The sequence below is a fragment of the Rhizophagus irregularis genome, chromosome 27 (genome assembly GCF_026210795.1).
Source record: "Rhizophagus irregularis chromosome 27, complete sequence".
Classification (NCBI taxonomy): domain Eukaryota; kingdom Fungi; phylum Glomeromycota; class Glomeromycetes; order Glomerales; family Glomeraceae; genus Rhizophagus; species Rhizophagus irregularis.
In genome coordinates, this window is record NC_089455.1 from 1,522,034 (window position 1) to 1,540,547 (window position 18,514).

At 30.6% G+C, this 18,514-nt stretch overlaps 2 protein-coding genes across 2 annotated transcripts; one reads left to right on the forward strand and one right to left on the reverse strand.

Annotated features, from left to right (window-relative positions):
* Nucleotides 1-637: 637 nt before the first annotated feature.
* On the reverse strand, nt 638-5,668 carry OCT59_018224 (uncharacterized protein). The gene is made up of 12 exons (XM_025321914.2): nt 4,471-5,668; nt 4,008-4,239; nt 3,596-3,922; nt 3,311-3,505; nt 3,105-3,215; nt 2,954-3,031; nt 2,805-2,872; nt 2,398-2,717; nt 1,925-2,330; nt 1,677-1,846; nt 965-1,595; nt 638-892 (listed from the first exon to the last, which is right to left on the reverse strand). Exons 1-12 carry the CDS (start codon nt 4,579-4,581, stop codon nt 803-805), a joined length of 2,739 nt encoding a protein of 912 aa, XP_025167636.1. The 5' UTR covers nt 4,582-5,668; the 3' UTR covers nt 638-802.
* Nucleotides 5,669-12,200: 6,532 nt separating this feature from the next.
* OCT59_018225 (uncharacterized protein) lies at nt 12,201-12,626 on the forward strand (the record flags this gene model as incomplete). The annotated part of the gene is made up of 2 exons (XM_066148623.1): nt 12,201-12,512; nt 12,594-12,626. 2 exons carry the CDS (start codon nt 12,201-12,203, stop codon nt 12,624-12,626), a joined length of 345 nt encoding a protein of 114 aa, XP_066004534.1.
* Between the last annotated feature and the right edge of the window lie 5,888 nt (nt 12,627-18,514).

Consider the following 18,514-nt stretch of genomic DNA (forward strand, 5'->3'; position numbering starts at 1 on the left):
AGTAATTTTGTATGATTTCAATTTTAATAAAGTTCTGATTAGATACACTTTAAACAAAAAAAAAAATAATTTTATATAGTATATCATATAAACATAAATATTAATTGCTGTGAAATTAATTTTAGTGATTTATCTTTTAAAGAGATGGTATAGTGATATTACATAATCATTAAATACAATTCAATAGTATAACTAAGAATAATATCAAATTTATAAATAAAGGAAGTATTAAATTATATAAGTAATTTAAGTTATTTGATAAAAATTTTTATTTACTTATAATTTTGGTTCAGTTCAATTCAAACTGAGTCAACTTGAACAAACTGAACTATGGTTCAATGGTTCAGTTCAGAGTATAAGCAAACTGAACAATAAGTCAGTTCAAACCATGGTCTACTGAACCATAATCATCTCTAATTATAATAAGGTTATTATATAATTGTCAAAAAAACTAATATTGTTAGTAAAGTAATATATTATAATATAAGCTTCATATACTGTAATTAATTCTGATAGCAAGTATATTAATACATTAGCTTTTACTTTTTTCTTAATAATAGAATAATAAACACTTATTTTATTAATACAATAAATTATTTATTTGATTTTACAATATATATATAAGTAAAAAATTTTAATATACAATTTAAATATTTAAATTTAATAAATTGATAAATCATTTTATTATTTTGAACAGTAGTGATCAAATGATTTAATTTTAAATATGAAACTTCAAAAACAGAATACCATGAATAATATAGGAATATATATAAATTCAAAAAATTTAAATAAAATTCATAATTTACATTTTTAGAAGATTATTGATAGTATTTTCCAAATCTCCGTTAAACTTTTTTAAAAGCTCAAGATTTTTTTCTTTATTATGAAAGCCCTGATATTTAAATTGATGTTAAATGACTTGAAATCTAACATAACAAACATAAATTAATTAAAAAACACATACCATGTCATTCAAGTGTGTTAATTTTTCTTGATACTCTTCTGGAATTTCTCCACTTAATTCAGGCTCGTCAGTAACAAGTTGCGATGTCGCAGCATTTTCAACGGTTAAAATATCAACAGGTGATGAGCTTTGGACATTTTCAATCGAAGGTAATTGTGCATCATTCCTAGTTTTATCTTCATTTGAATCTTGGCTTATAATATACGGTTGTACACTTCTTCCACGTTGCATATCATTATCCGACTCCTTTTCTACAACAATAAAATCTTGAGATGAATCTATGCTAGAAGTAATCGAAGAAATATCGTCAGAATCTTCATCTGAATCATCAAAATCAGGTTGACTTTCAGTTTCAGATATGATTTCTGATTTTTTGTTATATGCCGCTAATTGATCATGTAAAGAATCATCTTCATTTTGAAGTTTTCCAATTTCTAAAGATGCAAAGGTGGTTACTGGAGCTGAGGTATCCTTGGTTCTAAACGAAACAGACTGTTGATCATAATTCAACACGGGGAAGATCATTGAAGATGAAGACATGCTAGATGATTGATCGTCAACTTCTACCGTAATATCACACCAGACTTTGTGTCCAAATCGATTACCATCACTGTCTGTCAATCGCCAAAATCTTTATAATGTTAAAATTAAATATTAATATGTAAGTTGATGAATTATTGGTCTATTAGGGGATAATTAATATTATACTAACGAAACGTATTTCCCGGATTCGGAAGGCGCTTGGAGGTCAGCGGAAATACAAACAGTCTTACCAACTTCAACAGAACCAACAAGGATCTTTGGTTCCTCACCAGATTTAATTAATGCATCGTTGAACATGCGCTGTCCACCAACATAATGTAAAACTGTACTTTCAGGCCACTAACATTTAAAAATATAAATATTATTATTAATATTAATGTATAATATAATTTAATAAAAATTATCATAACCACTTACAGCGATACTGCCGTTATTAGACATTTTCCAGATCTTTAAAAATTGAGCCTGTGGTACAAGTACTGTACCATCTGGTACGTTTACATCTTCAATAAAACGTGAATTTAACATCGAAGCATCAAAAGCTTTTCCTGATGGATTCTTTGAAATTGTTTCTGCTACGGGTGTTTTAAGGGATAAAGGAGTGAAGTAGTTATTGGAATCGGTATGACTCGTATTAACATTTGAAACAGATGGAGAAGGCGTAGAAGACATTTCGGGAAGTGGAACTTGTTTGGAACATAAAGATGACACAGATGAACTATCGTTTTGCGATTTAGGTTTTGTAGATGACTCAAGCGAAGTGGTCGAAGTGATAAGCAACTGATCGTAGAGGTCAATTGGCGCTCTACTAACAACAGGATCACTATACAATATACATAATTCAGTAATGATTTAATAATAAATTAATGATGTGAATAACAATTAATTACCTAGTTGCTCTGACAATTGAAATTGGCGATTTTTGACTGGTAGATTGAGTGGCAAAAGTTGCAGAAGAGAGCCTAGCTTCAGCTATACTGTTATTTGTAGTAGATTCCATTTCTTTCGAAATTGATTTTTGTCCGCATTCTTTTGATCTGCAGATTTTGACATCTGCACGCGAATAAAATAACGGAAGTAAAGGGGTAGTTGATGATATTGGAGACGGAACAGGTCTCTTGAACTTGATAAAAACATGATTAGGATCATGTTTTTTAAGAGGAGACGCTTCACAATTTCCACAAAGATCAAAATCAGGACAATTTCCGCACTATTCAATAATTTTTTTTTTAAAAAAAAAGTGTGTTTGAATTAACGCTATAAATAAATCACATTATATTAATAAAACAACCTGTACCTTAAATCTAACACCAGTGATTGATTTATGACAACCATCACATCTAATTCCAGGATGAAAAGAAGCGTCTAAAAAAATTAGATTTAAACAAAATATGATGTTAAATTTATTCCCAAAGTCCACAAAGTTATAGTAGTAATAATAAATACCCGGAATTTTGATTTCAGGTTCACCAGGTCTATGGATAGGTACAAATGTGTGATTGGGATGCTGGGTTGGTGCAAGCGCTAAAATTGATTTGAGCGTAAATAAATAATTATCTTAACTTTAATGATAAATAAATGTCCTAAATTTACATACAAATGCAATTATTACACAGGTCAAAATCTGGGCAATTAATACACTTATGACGTATTCCAAAGATAACTGATTCACAGTAGTCACAAGTAGCAGAATGCAAATTTTCTGGACCTAATTTAATATTAGGTGATGATGAAATATGGCGTGAGTAAAATATCTTATCTTGTATTATAGGAAATTCAAAAAAATATGTTGATAACACTTACGGGGAGTATGATTGGAAGTTCTTGGATATGGGATAGGTTGGAACGCATGCTTATTCGAATGACGATGAATACTTGGTGATTTAGATTTACAAACTTGACATAAATCATAATTTAAACAAGATGTACACTTCCATCTCATTCCACGGATAATATTTTTACAGCAATCACACATTACACCATGATGCACAACAGGTTCTGTAAGAAATTATAAAAGATGTAAATAATATATAAATAATTTTGGTCATTTTAATATATATATATATATTATAAGGTGACTTATCATACCTGAAGAAGCTGGAATATCTGTAACTTTAGGAATTTGTCGCGTCTCAGATGAAGAACTGGTAATTGAATCATTACTTTTAACATTGTGAGAATTGCCACCATTATTTGATTGATGTGGTTGAGACACGTTAAGATTCTTATTTGACAAATCCCGTTCTATGGTGTTGCTCAACTGGGTTACGAAAGCTTGTACCATATCCTGGAGATTTTTGATTCCTGTATTTAATACTCTTTCGAAAGCATATTCTTCAGGATTGGCGTATTCATTATTTGTACCAAATTCAGATGATGATTGAGATTTATCGATTTGTGGCGCAGCATCAGAGCCTTTTCATAGAATTTCATAGAGAATGCAAAAATGTCAAGCTTTTTTTATAGTTAGTAAAAACATTAAAATATTTTAAACAATTACCTGCTACAATATTTTTATCATTTAAGTTTTCGCTAGGGTCTTGTCGATTGGAAACTTGAGTGTCCATTCTTTCCAAGCTTAACCTAATCACAACTCTAGCATTGTTTTTGCCTAAATTTAAAGCATGGTCAATGGCATCTTTGAGTTCTTTATCATTATCGATACAAATAGCATCCTCATCTTCATCAGTGTATCGAATTATAAAATTATCCAATTTAAAAAGAGCTGAAAGCTAAGAATTTTAAAAAATAAATTGGAAAAAAAAATGGTAAATATTTTTCCGCAGCAAAATTAATAATACTTTCATGTCAAAATTTTACTTAAAGAATCAAAGCTTATTAACGTTATGCATATCATGCTTTGATAGTAAAGAAATCGCTTAGATTATTACTCAGGATACTATATTGAGTCTAACTTTTCACTTTCAGATATCAAAAAAAATATAAGCATGTAAAATCAATACCTTAGCATATAAAGAAGAATACGTTAGGTCTGAATTTTTGAAATTTAGCTTTCGAAGCACAGTAGGATCTGAAGTACAGGAGACCTTAAAGTTTATTTGAAATGATTCCATTATAGAGTTCTTATTTCACAGTTAAAAACGTATTATTAAGGAATCAAGGAAAATATATTAAAAATAAAAGGTAAGAAACAAAGAAATAAAAAAGAAAGCTTTGCGTCAAGCGGCAATTTTTTATTTATATATTCTCATACAAACAAGATTACACAAGTAAAAGGAAAACAAATTACAATAAGAAAAATTCCCATTTTATATAACAAATTATACTGCGGCAATTGCGCGTTAGATTGCGTAACTTTTTCTTTTTTTGATCATAATGATCAAAGTCCCCACATTTTTTTCTTATTACTAATCTGCTCGATGATTCGATAATCTGCTCGTTAAAAAAGTTTTTTCTTTCTAAATTACTGGCCTGTTTGATAATGATTCAACTAGATCAAGTTTTTAACTAATTCATCTTTTAACTAATTCATCCTGCGAAAGGTCTATTCAACTTGTAGTTTAATACAGTTTTGTATATTATTAAAGCACGTCTGAAATATGTGTCAGGTTGACCCCTGATCGCGTGATACGTCCAATCAGATCATCGTGTCGCACTGATAAACATCCTAAAAATTTAAAAGAAATATACAAGCATGGTTAACCAGTATCGTAAATCTAACCTAATGTTTTTGCCAAAGTATATTTTTTGCTCTCATACTATCTTGTCCAAGTAAATAAATTTGTACTATCTAATTCTCTATATGTATTACAATATTCCACAAATGTTACACCATACTTCTTCAAAGACGAAACGATTTCTTGCACATATAATGAAGGAATAACGCATCTATGAATGTAAATGACATTTTTCTAAATAATCAATTTCCCAAATCTCGATTTGATTAATTAATATATTGTCAAATACATAAACATTGTCAAGTTGGAAATATTTATCGTATCTTCAATGTTTATTTATAATTTTTGCTAATAAACGAAACAAATAATTAAAAACGCAAGTATTATTTCTTTTAAGCATTATAGAGTAAATACAGTATTGTCTGAAAAAAGAAATATTAGATATTTATTATTAGGAGAGTGAAAAAGTTGTAAAGTACAAAATTTCTTTGATAAAAAGGATATAGCGAACCCTCTGTTCCAGGAGGTTTAGTCCGGTATAGAGTGGAAATAAACGGTGTCAACTTAAGGTTACACAGACTGATCAATAAACCACCAGAACTTAAAATCTGTTACACATTCGAAGTTTTTTTTATCAAAATTGAATCACTGGTTGCTTCGTTCTTAATTTTATATGTTTTTGCTACTTTTATATTAGACTTTTTTTTGAGATTCCAATAAAAAGTTATAAAATATTTTTGCTTATTAAAATTTTTGAAAAATACAGAAAAGAAGCTAATGAAAAAAAATGCATAATTCAGATCTTTCACTTTAAACATTAGGGTATTGTTACCGATTAATATGTGTAGCATTTGAGTTGGCCAGGCAAATTTGTAAAGCTGGACAGAATTATAATTTTAACAAAAAATTACTAATAATTCTGGCCAGTACTATAAATTTGACCTGATTGTGCCACGAAATAAGTGTTTTTATTATATATTGAATAAATATGTATATTAGTTATGTATATTTTATCTGTATACAATTTACAATTTTATGAATATATATATTCTTTTATAAAAGAAAATAATGTTTTATTAAATTTTTTGTTAATAAAGCTCAGTTGATGAACCAACTATACTATTAAAAAACATCATTTTTTTTATCTAACCATTTATTGCCGTTTTCAGAAATGTTGACAATCTGAAATTTTGACCATTTTATACCGAACACACCAAACACACCGTGAACACATACAAAAAATTATGCAAACTTGAAGTATTCATGCATAACTTTATATAAAAACTATTTTTGTCACTTTTTAGATATGAATAAAATTGAAAATATGAAAATTTGTACCGAACACACACCGAACACACCGAACATTGGCAAATACAAGCAAATACAAGTGAATACATATATGCAAATAATATAATTTTTATACATTTTTTTTTGCACACTACCTAAAAATATATTACTAAAGTTTTAATTTTGCTTTTTTTAAAGGAAAATTTGTTTTTTTTTAATTTTAATTGCTGTGTTCGGTGTGTGTTCGGTGTGTTCGATTTATAGAAATGATCGACATTCTAATGTCAACATTTCTGAAAACGGCAATAATTTCAGAAATTTATCTTTTTGACTATCTAAATGTGATTCTTTAATTAATTTATTAAACAATATTCAGTAAAAAAAAAATTAGATTACAGTCAACTCTCTTTATAGTCACACATTTGGGACAGTCCATATTTGGTGATTATAAAGAGATGTGACTATATAAAAAATTTCTTATATTTGTATATCATAATTCCGGCCAAAAATTAACATAATTTTAGAAATTTAATTATACTTAAAACTTTATTGTATCGTAACTTCGCCAATATTAATCGTAGAGAGATGATCTTACCGCCATTCGATTCGTCTTGATGAGACGGTTCTAATGGTATAAAATACGTCGAAATCCAATCACTAGATTAATTTCCGAAATTAAAAAAATATTAATGGTTATTGTGTAATAACTCTGCCAATATTGATCCTAGAAAGACGATCTTACTACCATTCGATTCGTCTTGATGAGACGAATCTAATGGTATAAGATACATCGAAATCCAATCACTAGATCAATTTCCGAAATTAAAAAATATTAAATAGTTTTTAAGTAATAACTCCGTCAATATTGATCACAGAGAGATGAGCTTACCACCATTCGATTCGTCTCGATGAGGCGATTCCAACGAGCTATAAATCGTCTTTTTACAATCACTAGGTACCGAGAAATCTAGCAAAATGTTAAATGGTGCAGTAAACGTAAATCAAGAAATATTATAATGCCGACGTTTAACATTTTGTTGAATAACTCGTCAGCCAGTGATCGGAAAAGGATAAAACTGCGGACGCTACAACCAATAGCGTGAAGGTACAGGGATTAGTGTAGTTGGACTGCATCATGGTGAATTAGTGTGTACGGTTAGGCCGCACATTTCAAGCCAAGGGGTCGTAGTTGTCCTTAACGTTCCCTATGAGGCCATTGGTATGTGCGCAGTCCTGTCCTTGAGGTCACTACTATACCTTGGGGGGGACTTCCTGTCCAGGTGGTCACTCTACGATACCACTTGGGGTCAGTAATGGCTAGATGGTCGTCCTAGATGGTAAAGCTGAGGGTGCAATGTCTTAGTGGTAGTTTGACCTTCCGGTAGGTCTTAGACCAACCAAAGTGTTCGTGCGCAGAACAGGTAGCATGGCTATAGGGTTCGATTCCCTACTCCTTGGGTCCTGGTTGGTGATCCCTGGTGGTTGATACCCGCCATAAGGGGTGATCCTGGACAGATGCTATACTTATATGCAGTGGTCGCTACAGTATACCACTTGGGGTAAACAACTGTACTATCGGTACTAGGTAATCGCGGGCTGTAGTGGCCTTTGAGTGAGACTTAGTACCTAAAATGGTGGTATGGAAGGGTACTAGATGGTTGATGTTACCTGTCAAAAGTCCTCCATGAAAGTAGATGCTCTGCAAAGGTCATAAAATAAATTGAGTATTAGTATCGTACAATGGGTATAGGATGAGTAGGCGGCGTGTACCTAGCTTCAGATCAGCCTAAAATGGCCCGATGGGGGATGTCTTCTATAGTGGTGCTGTTACCTGAGGAATTAAGTCTCGGTTTAATGGTTGCCCATTGAAGATGATAGGACACGACCGAGATTAGTACCGTAAGAGGCATGGGTGGTACGGCGTAAACACTTGCAAAGGAAAAGGATAAAACTAGCCGTTGGCATGTGCGCAGTCCTGTCTGAGGGGTCACTACTATACCTTGGGGGGACTTCCGTCTGGGTGGTCACTTCTATGATACCGCTTGGGGTCGATAATGGCTAGATGGTCGTCCATAGATGGTAAAGCTGAGGGTGCAATGTCTTAGTGGTAGTTAGACCTTCTGTTGGGGTCAGACCAACCAAGGTGTTCGTGCACAGTAACAGGTAGCATGGCTATGGGGGCTTCGATTCCTACTCCGGGTCATGTTACGATCCCCGGGCGGTTGATACCCACCATAAGGGGTGATCCTGGACAGATGCCTGCTACTTCCTGTCTGAGTGGTCACTATAAAGTATACCACTTGGGGTAAACAACTGTACTATCGGTACTAGGTAATCGCGGGCTGTAGTGGCCTTTGAGTGAGGACTTAGTACCTAAAATGGTGGTATGGAAGGGTGCTTAGATGGTTGATGTTACCTGTCGAAAGTCCTCCATGAAAGTAGATGCTCTCTAAAGGTCGTTAAATAAATTGAGTATCAGTATCATACAATGGGTATAGGATGAGTAGGCGGCGTGTACCTAGCTTCAGATCAGCCTAAAATGGCCCGATGGGGGATGTCTTATAGTGGTGCTGTTACCGAGGAATTAAGTGCTCGGTATAATGGTTGCCCGTTGAAGATGATAGGACACAGACCCGAGGTTAGTCTCGTAAGAGGCAATGGGTGGTCTGGCCGTAAACACTTGCAAAGGAAAAGGATAAAACTAGGGTTGGTCACCCTATCTCGGTGGTTAGTCGCTGAGACCCTCATTAAGCTGCAGGTCGCATGGTGAGGTCGCAGGTTCGATTCCTATAACCACGGAAATAAAAAGAATTTTACTGCGGACGCTACAACCAATAGCGTGAAGGTACAGGGATTAGTGTAGTTGGACTGCATTATGGTGAATTAGTGTGTACGGTTAGGCCGCACATTTCAACTAAGGGTCATGGTGTCCTTCTAACGTTCCCTATGAGGCCATTGGCATGTGCGCAGTCCTGTCCTTGGGGGTCACTACTATACCTTGGGAGGGACTTCCTGTCCGGGTGGTCACTCTACGATACCGCTTGGGGTCAGTAATGGCTAGATGGTCGTCCTAGATGGTAAAGCTGAGGGTGCAATGTCTTAGTGGTAGTTAGACCTTCTGTTAGGTCTTAGACCAACCAAGGTGTTCGTGCACAGAACAGTAGATTACATGCTACGGTCGATTCCCTACTTCTTGGGTCCTGGTTGGTGATCCCCTGGTGGTTGATACCCACCATAAGGGGTGATCCTGGACAGATGCCTGCTACTTGCAATCGAGTGGTCACTACGAAAGTATACCAAGCTTTTAGGGTAAAGCAACTGTACTATCGGTGCTAGGTAATCGCGGGCTGTAGTGGCCTTTGAGTGAGACTTAGTACCTAAAATGGTGGTATGGAAGGGTACTAGATGGTTGATGTTACCTGTCGAAAGTCCATCCATGAAAGTAGATGCTCTCTAAAGGTCGTTAAATAAATTGAGTATCGGTATCGTACAATGGGTATAGGATGAGTAGGCGGCGTGTCGACTCGATCAGACAAATGGCCCGATGGGGGATGTCTTCATAGTGGTGCTGTTACACGAGGAATTAAGTACTCGGTTTAATGGTTGCATTGAAGATGATAGGACACGACCGAGATTAGTCATAAGAGGCAATGGGTGGTCTGGCCGTAAACACTTGCAAAGGAAAAGGATAAAACTTGGTTGCCCTTGCGTTAAGATGATAGGACGCAGGCCGAGATTAGTCGCCAGAGGCAGGGTGGGTGGCGTAAATGGCGTAAACATTGCAAAGGAAAAGGATAAAACTACCACCATTCGATTCGTCTCGGTGAGACGATTCTAACAAGCTATGATACATCTTTGTACGATTATTAGATGCCAAGTTATTTAATATATTCTTTATATAACTGCGATTATAAACGGTTCTTTTTAATATAAGATTTTTGAGGATAGGTGTGATAGTGACTATAGATAGATTGTGACTATATAGGATAGATTTTAATAATAAAGTGTTTTGAACATTCAACTGGTGTGACTATATAGTAGAATGTGACTATAACGGGAGTGACTATAGAGGGAGTTGACTGTATAAATAAAAGATAAAGTCGTAAGACTGTTTGCACAGTAGAAAAATGAAACTAGGGTTGGTTACCCTAGTGCAGTCGTTAAGGTGGTGGCATTCCTCATATAGCCTGAGTATGGTAAAATCGTAGGTTCGATTCTTATGACCACAAAAATAAAAAGAATTTTACTGTAGATGCTACAACCAATAGCATGAAGGTACAGGGATTAGTGTAGTTGGACTGCATTATAGTGAATTAGTGTATACAGTTAGGCTGCACATTTTAACAAAGGGTTATAGTATCCTTCTAATATTCTCTATGAGGCCATTGGCATATATGCAGTTCTGTCCTTAAGGTCATTACTATATCTTAAGGGACTTCCTATCCAGGTAATCACTCTACGATACCACTTAGGGTCAGTAATGGTTAGATGATCATTCTAGATGGTAAAGTTGAGAATGCAATGTCTTAGTGGTAGTTTGTGACCTTTGTTAGATAAGTCGTCAGCCAAGGTGTTTGTGCACAGAACAGGTAGCATAATTATGAGGTTCGATTCTCTACTCTTTGGATTCTAATTGGTGATCTCTGGTGGTTGATATCCACCTTAAGGGGTGATCCTGGATACTAGCCTACTACTTTCTGTCTGAATGGTCACTACAACTTATACCACTTGGGATGTAGGTATAATATATATGGAGAAACCAACATTTTTCATAATGGTACTAACTTTCGAATTTTTCTTTTTTCCATTTACTAACTTTAGAGCATAATTTCACCACTTTAGTCAAATGAAATTGACTTTTTAAATTAATTGAAAATTGTTCAGCAAGGTCAAACCTACTTGTATATTAATTTTTATGAGTGTAGATATAATAAATATGAAGAAATCTACATTTTTCATAACGGTACTAACTTTCAAATTTTTTTTTCTGTTTATTAACTTCAGCACATAATTTTACCACTTTAGTTAAATGAAATCGACTTTCTAACTTAATTGAAAATTGTTCAGCAAAGTCGAAACTACTTATATATTAATTTTTATGGATATAGATATAATATATATGGAGAAATCTACGTTTTTCATCATGATACTAACTTTCGAATTTTTTTTTTTTCCATTTACTAACTTTAGAGCATAATTTCACCACTTTAGTCAAATGAAATTTACTTTCTTTATTAATTGAAAGTTGTTTAGCAGTATAAAATCTACTTAATATTTGTAGGATTTATCCATTTTTTATAATAATACTAACTTATAAATTATTGTATAATATATTATTATATTTAAACTATATATTTTATATAAATATTTTTATTAATAAAATTATTATTTTTTTCAAAACAAAACAATTTAAATTTTAATAAATTATGTAATATAGGTGAACTTTACCTTGGGTGAATTTAACTACTGGTGAGTGTTAAAATCACTCTTTAATAAAAATTAAAAATAAAAAAAAATAGAATGTTGAAAATATTCTAATAAATTTTTAAAAATAATCATTCTGTATTTGATAGTATGTACATACAGCTTTTTTAATAAAGAAAGAATCATACATGCATGTTATTTATAATGTGTAGTGATTAAAAATTTTTTTAGTTAAAATTATACAGGAGTATTCAAGAGATAATATAGATACACAAGAATTAAAAAGTAAAATTAATGGGCTTGGTATGTGGGAAATTGGATGCTCATATGATTTTACATTTTTAATGAAGAATCAAGTCAATTGTCAGTTAATAGAATTTTTAAGGTACTTTAAAATAACTGAAGAAAAATTGTTATATAAAGTGCTGAAGCAAATAACCGGAAGAGTTTTATTAGAATTCAAAGTGCTTATTTGGAAACCAAGGAACGAGTTACAAATAAAGGAAGAAAAGCGATGCAGTATTAGCAGTAAAGATAAAAAAGCTAAGTCACATAGTAAACGCACTGAAATAGGTGTCAAAGATGTTGACTGTAATATATTAGAAAGTAATTGGAATAAATGGAATAATTTGGCATTCCATCGTGGTGGTCATTGGGTAAATTTTTAGGTAGATCATGACAGTCACCTTTGAATTTGAGGTCGCATCCTGGTTTTTAACAATGATATGATCGTTTAGGTGACAGGTCGACTTGTTCTTTATGAAAAGTAGTCGTGTTTCATAATGCTTAATTCTTATATATATTTGTTTATCTTATATTTGTAAGTTTATATATGTAAGTAAGCGTGATTATAATAAGACATAATCGCATCTATAATAAAGTTTAAAAAAAAAAATAACATTTGAAATATTAATATAAAATATTTCAATAAAAAATTAAAAATAAAAAATAAAACATTAAAAAATATTTCAATAAATTTTTTTAAAATAATATTTAAGATATTAAAAAATATTTTAATAAAAATTAAAATTAAAATAAAAAATAAAACATTTAGAAACACTTCAACTTACTAAAATATATTACTAGTGAAAATTTTATTTTCATATAAAATCTTATTTTAGGATTTTTTTAAATTTTATTTGTTAATTAACTAAAAAGAAAAAAAATCATAATAATGTAATATAAAATTTCCTAAACTATTTTAATATGGTTTAGTATTTTCTTTACTGAAACTTAATAATTTAATATTGCTATGTTACTTACCAATTACTTAAATACCAACTATTAGCAGATATGAATTTTAATCTAAATAATACAATTAAGTTATCTTGAGGACTTAATTTTTTCAATAAATAACTTTTAAATGAAAATTTATAAAAATTATAGATAGTTTAATAAATTATAAATAAGTGACCTATAAATTCCCTATAAATAGTCTAATAATTTAATAATTAGCAGCTTTTACAATACTTATAAACAACTAAATATTTATGTAATTAGACTAGCTGTTGAACTTGTTACTCCACAATGTCAGATAAACATACACATAATCAGTACGATGGTTAAATGTTATACGTAATTTTATACAGTCTTTCGGGTGCACAGTATAAATTCGTAATCTAAATGTTACGGATACACAGGTATAAATTGTAGTCTAAACGTTACAGGAACACAGATATAAATATGTAATCTAAACGTGACTGTCACACAGGAAAACAATTATTATATAGTAGATTATTTTAAGTAATTTGTAGGTAGCTTTTTATTTAATTTTTAGGTAGTTTAAATATTATTACTTATCAAATAATATCAATATATTAAATAGTTAAATTATTTTATTAAAAAATAGCATAATTTATTACATTAATAAATTAATAATCAGAGAACTCTTTCCACTGATTGTATGGACCATTTTTTAACGAAATTTCAGCAATAATATTTTTAAAAAATATATTATAAAAAATGGCTTCTACTACTAATAACTTTATTTTACAAGAACTTGGGGACTTTCTCAAGCTACTTGATAAAGAGACTTTCGCTTTCTTATTAGAACAAATGTTGCAAGTTCTTAGGACAACTAGCTAGGGCTCCGATCAGTTTCAGTATCAGAACGGTTTTGGTATTCTGATTTACCAAACTGAACCTTTCGGTAAATTTACCAATTAGTTTTAGTAACTTCAGTTTCAGTATCGGTTTTGCGATTTACCAAACTGATTTACCAAACTGATATTTTTGGTATCAGTTTCGGTAAATTTTACTGATCATTTCGGTAAATTTACTGAACTGATTTGCCAAATGTTTCGTGACGCTTGATAAAAAATGTCATGAAACGTTTTTTTGACAATTTAATAAAAATGTTGCAAAATGTTTTTATTAGTTAATTTATTTAAAAAAAACGTTTCGCAATGTTTTTTTTTTGACAATTTAATAAAAACGTTGCAAAATGTTTTTATTTATTAATTTATTTTAAAAAAAACATTTTGCAACGTTTTTTTTCATAACTTAATAGAAAACGTTGCGAAACGTTTTTTATTAGTTAATTAATTAAAAAAAAAACGGTTTGCAACGTTTTTTTTTGATAATTTAATAAAAATGTTGTGAAACATTTTTATTTGTTAATTTATTTTAAAAAAAATGTTTCACACCATTTTTTTTTGATAATTTAATAAAAACGTTGCGAAACATTTTTATTTGTTAATTTATTTAAAAAAAAACGTTTCGCAACATTTTTTTTCATAACTTAATAGAAAATGTTGCGAAACATTTTTTATTAGTTAATTAATTAAAAAAAAATTGTTTCACAACATTTTTATTTGTTAATTTATTTTAAAAAAAAACATTTCGCAACATTTTTTTTTGATAATTTAATAAAAATGTTGCGAAACGTTTTTATTTGTTAATATATTTAAAAAAAACATTTCACAACATTTTTTTTCAATAACTTAATAGAAAATGTTGCGAAACGTTTTTTATTAGTTAATTAATTAAAAAAAAACATTTTGCAACGTTTTTTTTTTATAATTAAATAAAAATGTTGCGAAATGTTTTTATTTGTTAATTTATTTAAAAAAAAATGTTTCACAACATTTTTTTTCAATAACTTAATAGAAAACATTGCGAAATGTTTTTTATTAGTTAATTAATTAAAAAAAAGTTTTACAACGTTTTTTTTTGATAATTTAATAAAAACGTTGCAAAACGTTTTTATTTGTTAATTTGATTAAAAAAACGTTTCGCAACATTTTTTTTCAATAACTTAATAGAAAATGTTGCGAAACGTTTTTTATTAGTTAAGTGACGATTCATTACTTAACGATAGAAAATGATCAGCCAAAATGAAATGCCATGTTCTTCCAAAGTAAAGTCCATGAATAAAAAACTAATACTTTGGAAACTTTGGAAATATAAAAATGAAGATTTTGCCTATCATTTTGAGTTATTTTCAAATAAAATAAAAAATAAAATTTGTGCGACAAAGATCGTCAAAATTACTGCATTGCGGTAAATCACGTGACTTTTATATATAGTTTGCGTAAACTATTTTTATAGTAAAAAATGAGATAGATAACTAAGCGAAGAATCACCTTTAAAACTTTGTTCATAGGTGCAATTTGACAAAATAAACAACTTTTGTTAATGTTAAAAAGTTGATTATTAAACTAGATTTTTTGTTATTTTTAAATTTTTATTTAGCAAAATCAGTAATAAGTTTTTGGTTTATTAAAAAATTAGAATTATTATTATTTTTTTTTTTTTAATACTTTATTATAGATGCGATCATGTCCCTATTATAATCACGCTTACTTACATATACTACCCTCCCAAAAGTATCCAGTCAAATAATAAAGATTATATTTTTATTAATAATAATTAGTATTTAGTTGGCCATCTATTGTTTTTAATGCATGCTTCAATTCGACGTGGCATGCTCTTAATTAAATTAATGTAAGTTTCAGGTGGGATTCTTTCCCACTCATCTTGCAATGCTTCTTCAAGTTTACGAAAATTCTTTAAATGTGCAGATCATTTTTGAAGTCTTCGTTCAAGTTCATGCCACAAATGTTCAATAGGATTAAGATCCGGAGATTGAGAAGGCCAATCCGGAAGAATCTTAATCTTTTTCTGTACAATCCAATTTTTAACATCTCTTGCAGTATGAACTGGAGCATTGTCATCCTGAAATGCGTAACGTTGCCTGTGATGTTTTGATCGAATGAATGGCAGTAAATTTTTTTCTAAAATATCAATATAATCTAACCTATTCATTTTACCGTCTACTTTTACCAATGGTCCCAGTCCTTTTCCTGAAAAGCATCCCTACATCATAACACCACCACCACTATGTTTAACTGTAGGAGTCAAATTTTCGATATTGTATTGGGTTCCATTTTTTCGCCAAACATGACTAGGACCATCATTTTGAAAAAGTGTAAATCTGGATTCGTCACTCCAGATGATAGTTTTCCATTATTGCACAGACCAACTTTGCCGTTCTATGCACTATGACAACCATTTTTCACGTTGAGACTCTGTAAGAAGTGGTTTCGGTACAGCAACCTGGGAATAAATTTGCATTTGATGAAGGTTTTTACGAATAGTGTTAGCTGAAATCTGTTTATCCTGTGAACTATGAAATTTCTGCTGAATTTCACCCAAAGAAAGTTTATTATTCTTTTTAATAATTTTCAAAAGTTTACGATGATCATTATTATTCATGGAACATGGTCTTCCAGTTCTTTTAGTTGTTAATCCAGTGTTAAAATTTTTGTATCAGGCAATTGTGTCTGTAATGGTACTTTTTGGAATTTTTAGGACATGACTGATAGCTTCATGAGTTCTTATTCCTTTCCAGAGGCCAATAATTTGCCCACGCTCAAACTCACTCAACTCACGAGTTTTTCCCATTTTAAAATAGCCAAGTGGCGTAGTGAACAAAAAAAGTAAAGATCATCATTGGCAAAATTGAGGCATTATTATTTGTTTTAATCGCCAAATCCAGTACATGCATCGTAATACAATAAAAATACATCTATTTTAATCTTGAGAATCAGGGGAATTGGTTTTTTTTAAAAAAAATGATAATTTATATATTCAATTTTGAGAAAATCGAAAAGAGCTTGACCGGATACTTTTTGGAGGGTAGTGTATATAAACTTACAAAATATAAGATAAACAAATACATATAAGAATTAAGCATTATGAAACAAGACTACTCTTCATAAAGAACAAGTCGACCTGTCACCTAAACGATCACATCATTGTTAAAAACCATGATGCGACCTCAAATTCAAAGGTGACTGTCATGATCGACCTAAAAATTTGCCCAATGACCGCCTCGATGGAATGCCAAATCATTCTATTTATTCCAATTACTTTCTAACATCTTACAGCCAACATCTTTAACACCCACTTCAGTGCGTTTACTATGTGTAAGGTTGCTTGTCTAAATCTCTTCAAAATCCTACGATTAGTTTCGTTAAAATTTTACTATAGATTTATTATAGTTTCAGCAGAGTTTCAGCAGTTTCGGCATTTATAATAAGTTTTGGCAGTTTCGCCTTTCTCCAAAGTTTCACCAGTTTTTTAATATAACTTTAATATAGTTTTGGCAGAATTTCGCTTTTCGGCGAAATGCCATCTTGCCTAAACCCCTAGGTTTCGGCAAGCAACCTTAACTATGTGACTTAGCTTTTTTATCTTTACCGCTAATACTGCACCGCTTTTCTTCCTTTATTTGTAACTCATTCCTTAGTTTCCAAATAAGCACTTTGAATTCTAATAAAACTCTCCCATAGAGTTCCAATCTGTCATCCGATGGATGATCAATCTCTTCTCATTTATTTTTGGAAAGAGACATTTATGTTTCATAATTTATAATTTAGGAATTGCATTCGATGTAAGGTGATTAGACTATGCATTATTTAATTAATTGAACATAAAATAAATGGGGTGAAATCTTAGTCGGATTGAAATTTTCATCCGTCGGATGATATTTTAATCCGTTCCTAATTTCTCCTCACTTTCATTTTTGAAAAAAAAGTTTATTTATTAAATTATATACTGTATTATGCTCTTAGGATATCCTTAAAAAAAAATGCTCTTTTATATTAATTAAATGAGCGTACAACTGTCAAAATGTGATTATCCGTCAGATGACGGATTGGAACTCTACTCTCCCAGTTATTTGTTTCAGTACCTTATACAACAATTTATCTTCAGTTATTTTATAGTACCTTAATAATTCTATTAACTGACAACTGACTTGATTTTTCATTAAAAATGTAAAATCATATAAACATCCAATATCCCACCTTTTAATTCTTGTGTATCTATATCATCTCTTGAATACTCCTGTATAATTTTAGCTAAAAAAATTTTTAATTATTTAAGTATATCTTGCACAACATTTTGAATCTTATTACATTTCCAAAAATGATCAAAGGTTTATTCTTCTATTTTACAAAAATTACATCTACAATCTTCATCATATAGATCGGGCTTACGCTTTTTTAAATTAACACAAGTTGGTAATTCATTACAACAAATTTTAATCCTAAATGATTGTAAATAATGATCCTCAAACAATGTATCATATTGATTTATGTTATTTAACTTTAAAGATATTTTCCAATCTATGAACCTTAATAGATCTGATTGT